This window comes from Phocoena sinus, chromosome 2, assembly GCF_008692025.1.
Source record: "Phocoena sinus isolate mPhoSin1 chromosome 2, mPhoSin1.pri, whole genome shotgun sequence".
In the NCBI taxonomy this organism is placed as follows: Eukaryota; Metazoa; Chordata; class Mammalia; order Artiodactyla; family Phocoenidae; genus Phocoena; species Phocoena sinus.
In genome coordinates, this window is record NC_045764.1 from 145,655,940 (window position 1) to 145,662,497 (window position 6,558).

Sequence of the window (6,558 nt, forward strand, 5' to 3'; positions counted from 1 at the left end):
CCCTCCCCCAGCCTCGACCCAGCCCTTCTCCCAGCTCTTTTCTTTTCCAACTCAACAGACAGAATGGGAAACTTGGCAAGGACCGGTGCGATGCGGGAGCCACCAAGGTTGGATGTGGTCAAAGACTGTGCTATGTCATTTCCAAACGAAGTCAGTTTTTAAAAACAAAGGCGGCGGACTGAAAGGTCTCACACGTCGGTTCTCTCATTGCCTCATCGGTCAGAAGCCTGGCGACGCTGCGGTGCCGCGCCCAGACTGGGGACTCCCACGGTCCGGTCAAAATGGCCAAAAGAGGCCCCGCGGGGCTGAGCGTGGCGCTCCGGCCAGCGCACGGCGGCGGTCATTTACGGTCCAGGCTGGCGTGCAGCTGGGCCTCGCGAACCATGCGATCGAAGGAGCGCGTGTTGGTCTCCTGGCGTACCTTCTCGCGCACGTGGAAGGAGGCCCGGGCTGTGGAGCGGGCGCTCTCCAGCGCGCTGCGCCGGTCCCGAGACAGCTGCTCGCTGCGCTCCAGCTTGCGACCGATGGCTTGGAGCAGCTCCCGCCGGCGGCAGTCTTCGTCCCGCTCCACCTTCTCCTTGTTGGCCCGCTGGGCCCGCTCCTTCTCCATCCGGCTCTGGCCCACGCGCCGCGCCTTCTGCTGCACCGCCTCCTCGGCCGCCTGCGCCGCGTGCTGCAGCCGCCGCTCGCCCACCCGGGCCAGAGCCTCCAGGTGTGCCTGATGCTCCCGGTCTTTGCGCTCGGCCGCCTCCTTGGCCCGCCGGCCCTGCAGCTCCTCCCGCCGGGCCCGCTCGCGTAGCTCCCGGGTGCGCTGCTCCACCAACTGCTCGTAGTTCTCCTGCGCGCGGCCCAAGCTGGCCTCCAGGGAGCTCCGCAGGCCCTCGCGCTCCTGGCGCTCCAGCCGGGCCCGGCCTTGCAGCAACGCCTCGTGGCGCGCCCTCTCCGCCCGGCTTAGCTCCCGCTTCTCTCGCTGCAACTGGCCCTCCTGACTCTGCTTGGCGCGGGCCGCGCGCTGAGCGCGCTCCCTGCGCACCTGCTCGGCCCGCTCGCGCACTTCCTGCAGCCCCTCCTCCCGCTGCTTCAGGTTCTGTTCCTGCTGCAGCTTGCGGAGTCGGTCCTCCCGGGCCGTGCGCTCCGCCCGCTCCCGCCGCAGCAGTCCCTGGCGCTCGGCCAGCTCCCGCCGCCGCTCCTCGCTGCGCTCGCACTGCCGCTGCCGCCGCCTCGCCTCCTCGCGCTCCTCGCGGCCCCGGCGGCCGCGCCTCTCTTCCACCTGCGCGGCCCAGGCTCGGCGGCCCTGCTCCAGGGCGCGCTGCTTCTCGCGCTCCTCGCGCTCCCGCCGCTGCTCGGCGCGGACGCGCTGCTGCTCCCACTGGCCGTGGGCCGCGGCGCGCTGCTCCAGCAACAGGCGCTCCTCCTGGTGCCGCGCCAGCATCAGCGCCGCGATCTTCCGGTCGCGCTCCGGCACCGCGCGCAGACCCCGCTCGGCTCGCACTTGGCGCACGATGCGTTCCACGTGCTGAGCCATCTGTGGCGAGTGGCTCAGGTCGCCGAGGCTGAAGCTGCGACCGGTGAGGGGAACCAGGGCCAGGGCGGATGGGCGGCCCAGAGGGTTGGGAGCAGAGGACGCCGACCCCGCCGGGCAGCTGTTCCTGGCCGAGGCCCGCGGCGGCCAGTGCAGCTCCCGCAGGCTCTCACCGCTGTAGGACGACGACGACGCGCCTGACTCGGAGCTCAGTGCGCCCTCCCGCCGGCGGGACAGGGAGTCTAGTGAGTGGCTCTTCCTTCCTGCCCGCGACCGCGCGGGCGTAGGTTGGGGCCGGGCCGGGGCCGGGCTGGAGGAGGCCTTGCGGGCGGCGCGCGGTGCGGGCGAGGCCGGGAGGCTGGCGCTGCTGCAGCTACTGCTGCTGCCCGCAGTAGGGACCGAGGCCGCGGCGGCCGCGGGGCCCAAAGGCGTGAAGAGGCGCCGCTTCTCCTCGCGCACGATGCGCTCGCGCTCTGCCCGGCACTGCTGCAGCTTGGCGCTCCGCTCCGCCTCGTAAGCCTCGTAGAGGCCAGTGGCCACTCGCATAGAGCGGCCGGGGGCCTCGCGCACCAGGTCCGCCAGGGCCCGTGGCAGCAGCTCCACAGGTTTAACGGCGCAGCGGGCGCAGGCCTCTAGCGAGCGGGGACTGGTCAGCACGTAGCGGCTGCCCTCGGCCTCCGGACAGTCGAAGTTGAAGAGGTCGAGGTGCAACAGCGGGGACTGCTCCCGCCGCCCGCCTTCTGCTGCGCACGGGACTTCAGCCTTACGGGGCGCCGCGGCGGAGGCCGAGGCCGAAGTCGCCGCGGGCTGCGGGGCGCCCTGGGAGTCAGGGGGCACGGACGCGGCGGCTTCGTCCCCTCCGGAGCCTCCCGGCTCGGCTCCCGCCTTCTCCTCTTCAGGCACGGGATCCACCATGGCTGAGCCCTGTCCCTTTGTGGAGGCTCTGCGGATGACAAGGGAGGACATCGAAGAATACATTTGAAAGCAGTTTCCCCCTCCCCGTTCATATTCACCGCCCCCCCCCCCCAAACTTAATCCGCTTTGGGATTAGGCTCAGAGGCCCGGTGGAATGTAAATCATAATACCGATGCCCTGAAACCCCAGCGGGCGGGAGGGTGCACAGAGAGCAGCCTCAGTCTCCCTCAGCGCCGGAGTGCTGGGCGGAGGCCTGTGGCCAGGCTCCCCTGGGCGTCTGGCCCGTTAGATGCATCTCCTCCCTGTTGCTAGTTAAAATGAAAAGATCGAGGAGCAGGCAGTAGCAGACCAGAGAGGCTCTGGAGGATTCCCGGGAGGATTAGCGTATTTGTTTGTAGCTTAGGCGGGCGACCGGGGATGCAGCTTTGCAGGAACAAAAAGGAAGAGGTCTGTTCATCCCCAGAGTGCACTGCTGTGAAGACCCCATTTGCCTAGGGAAGAAGTTTATGGTTGATTTCCATTTGCAAAGGAGACCCAGGCGCGGGGCCCAGGGGTGACGGAAGGGCGCAGAGAAATATCTCAGTCCGAAAAGACCTCCCTGGGACGGGTGATCGATTCTTGCTCTTGCCTCTTGGACAGGGCTTGCTAGGAGCTGTGCCCGCCTTCCCCCGTCCCCCCCACCGGGTGTTTGCCAGGGATGGTGAAGGAGCTTGGGTCCTCCCGGATGCACCTAATCCTCTCTTAAGTTCATGCTAAAAGCGCCATCCACCTCAGTCTAGGCTCGGACACCTGCCCCCAGATGTCCTCCGAGTCCCCCCACCGTATCCAGCTGGGCTACTGGAGCTCAGCGAGCCCGTCAGCTCCCGGGTCCCCCGGCCGGTTAGCTTACCGCACGTCCCGCGCGGCGGGCTTTTGTTCGCAGCTTGCCGCTTTCGCTTGCGCCTCTTCAGTCCCTGCGTCGGCAGGGTCGGATTACTGCCGGCCGCAGCCGCGATAGGAGCCCCAGCTGCCACCGCAGCCAACGCCAGCGTCTCTCCATGGGGCCCGCGCACACCCCAGACGCTACCTACCCGCGGGAGGGGGAGTGCGACAAGGTCTCCCTAAAATAACGCAGCTCTGCTCCCTTCCCTCACACTGATTCTTAAAAAAGGAAACAAGCCGGCTTCCATCGCTGCGGCATCCACCGCCGCCTCTCCAATCGTGAAGGTACCGCAGGTCTTTCGACGGCCCCTCCCACCGGCGCCTCCTGGTGGACGCTCAAGGGTGTTGATTTCCTTGCTTATAGGGCAAAGGAGAAGTTGTGTGTGTGTGGGGGGGAGATGTATATATATTCTCTCTCATCAACAAACCCTGTTCTAGCAGCACCTTAACTAGGTAGAATGAAGGAATAGCTCATTCCTTCTCAAGGCGACCCTGAGAAGCAAAGTTGATAGCAATAATTTGGTAGAACTCTGGCTCCTGATCCAAACCATGACTTTATTTTTTAAAGAAAAACCAACCAAACACACTACTGTTTAATGCAACATTTTAGGACTTCCTGGTTCCAGACAGTACAAATTAAAACCAGTCAGTACCAGTTAATGAGTGCTATTTTGAGATACCTCCTCCCCACCTCTTCCAGTTTGAGTGGTAGTGGCCACAGCAGACAGATGGAAGGAATGTTTAAGGGAGGGAGTTGGAGCGTGGGTGGGACATAACATTTAGAGAGCACTGTGAACTCTGTCCTTAATAAACTTGACATTGTCAGATAGGCAGCGAGGAGCAAGTGAAAGGCCTAAAGCAGGGAAATGACATGATTTGGCTTATACTTTAGGAACATTACTCTGGCAACCATGGGGTGAGGGCTATAGGAGGGCCAAAGGGGGGCAGAAAACCCAGTTAGCTGGACACTACAGTAACCCAAGGCAGGAAGGATTGGGACCTGAGGGGGAACAGCAGTAGGAGGCCTGGGTCTGGTGGGAGGTGAGATCATCCAGGGAGGGCAGGCGGAGCAGTAGGGAGGTGGGCAGGACATTGACGGGGCTGCTAAAGGAAGAGGAGCCCGTGAAAAGGACGAATAAGGATAGGCAGGCAAGTGTGGTCTCGTGGAATCTAATGGTAGAGCACTTCAGAAGGAGGGTGTGCCCCTAGTGTTAAGGCTGCAGAGGTCCAGAAAGATTTTGCCAGAATCAAATACCCACTGAAACTGACAGTGAGAGGGTCTTTGGAGACGTCGGCAAAAATAGTTTCAGTATTGTCCTAGGAGCTGATCCCAAACCACAGGAGGCCGCGGTGCAGTGGGAGATGAGAAAGTGAGAGTTACTGACTCTTTTGACATTTGGATGAGAGTGTTAAAGACTGTGAAGGGCTTGAGATTTTATCCTACTTCCATGCTAACAAGTTAGCCTGCCACCGGTTCATTGATGCCGGCAGAAGACGTGAAACTCGTGGGTCAGAAACAAAGGACTTTGTTACTCATGGCACAGTAGGTAGCATGAGGTTTATGTTCTTGTTGGTCCCCCTTGCTCCCCAAGTCCCGTGGGGCAATGGAGAGGTGGGCTGAGATAGATATTTTACATATAATGGGTTTGTGTCCCAGCTGAGTGACCCTGAGCTTAGTAGATCCTGCCTTTTAAAGGGGACTGCTAGCAAACCTGTTTAAACTTTGCCCCAGAGGGAGGCATTATCTTTATTATCCTGGGAGAAAACAAATTTTCCCCCTGACGTGGAGGGAGACTCTATCTCTGTCTTCCAAGGATGTTTGTGCAGCAAACATCCTTGAAAAGTAGTCCAGAATAAAAGCCTTTACAAGACATGCAAAAATGCCATGAATTGCTCTCCATAGAGAAAAGGAGCAATTGGTCAGATGGCCGGTAAGAAATGGGGCTGGGATTTGGACCTGGCTCTGTCTAACCCTGAAGTGGGTCCCATGTATTCTATTTCTACACCAAATTGAACATCTGGAGAGATGTGGATTCAGATGGAGATAAGTGGGGTGGGCAAGTCAACCTCTTCAAACCTCTTTACTTCGGTTTTCCCTTCTTTACAGAAGATCCCACTAAATTGCCTACCTCAAGGATTAATGATGTCTGCTATGTAAATGTCATCTTTGTCATTAAATAGAGACAGTATTAGGTAACTTTCAGGGTTGTTGTCAGAACTGGAAAGACTATATGCGAAGTACCTAGACCAACACATTTCAGTAAACAGTGATAAAATTGTTACTATTTATTTTGATAAAGCTCATCTAATAGGGGTGATCAGAATAAGGACACATGTAGTGTCTGCAAGATTTTAAGGGAAAACCCAACAAATGTTCCATCCTTAATTAAGAAACGATTCTTCATCTGGGAGGGTCGTGGAAGCAGCGGCCATGGGAAGGGGGACCTAAAACAGGACAGTGACCTAGCCAGCCAATTCAGCAAAACTGACTTGGCAATCCATGGGGTGCCATTGGACAGTCGGATATCTCTCACCTCTCATCTCTGCGTGCCTTGGACATTTCAGGAGATGGGCTTCACACAGGTTAAGCATTGATTTCCTCTAGATCGGGAATCCCAGCCTGCCAAAGATCAAGGGTGTTAAATCCAACTTTATTAAAGCAGCCCAGTTTGGGAACACCCACCTGTCCCTTATGAGTGGGGTAGTGGACATGGTGCATTTAAGAGTCAGACAGATTAATCATTCAAAATCTGGCCCAGCCAGGCTCTATGATTTGAGGCAAGTGTCTTAACCTCTCTGAGTCTCAGCTTCCTGAAAAGAAGGCACAATATGGACTGTTATTTTGTCTTGCAAAGACCCTTAGAGATAATTTATTAAGTACCCCGTTAGATCCTTTAATGTGATAGCTCACTGTCTTAGTCAGTTTGGGCTGCTATCACAAATTACCATAGACTGAGTGGTTTAAAAAACAAACATTTATTTCTCACAATTCTGGAGACTGGGAAGATTAAGATACTGGCAGATCCGGTGTCTGGTAAGGACCCACTTCCTCGTTTCCAGATAACCATCTTGGTGTATCTTCACACGGTGGAGGGCAAGCTCTCTCCTGTCTTTTCCTATAAGGGCACTAATCCCATCATGAGGGCTCCGTCCTCATGACCTAATTACCTCCCACAGGCCCCATCTCCAAACATCATCAC

General features: G+C 58.3%; 1 protein-coding gene across 1 annotated transcript; it reads right to left on the minus strand.

The window, feature by feature from the left end:
- Positions 1-340: 340 nt before the first annotated feature.
- On the minus strand, positions 341-2,437 carry CCDC177 (coiled-coil domain containing 177). Its single transcript, XM_032621408.1, has one exon. The coding sequence runs from the start codon at positions 2,435-2,437 to the stop codon at positions 341-343; it is 2,097 nt and encodes a 698-aa protein (XP_032477299.1).
- Between the last annotated feature and the right edge of the window lie 4,121 nt (positions 2,438-6,558).

What these genes read in the sequence shown, in the direction of transcription:
- CCDC177 (XM_032621408.1), bottom strand. Translation starts at nt 2,437, where the DNA reads ATGGTGGATCCCGTGCCTGAAGAGGAGAAGGCGGGAGCCGAGCCGGGA.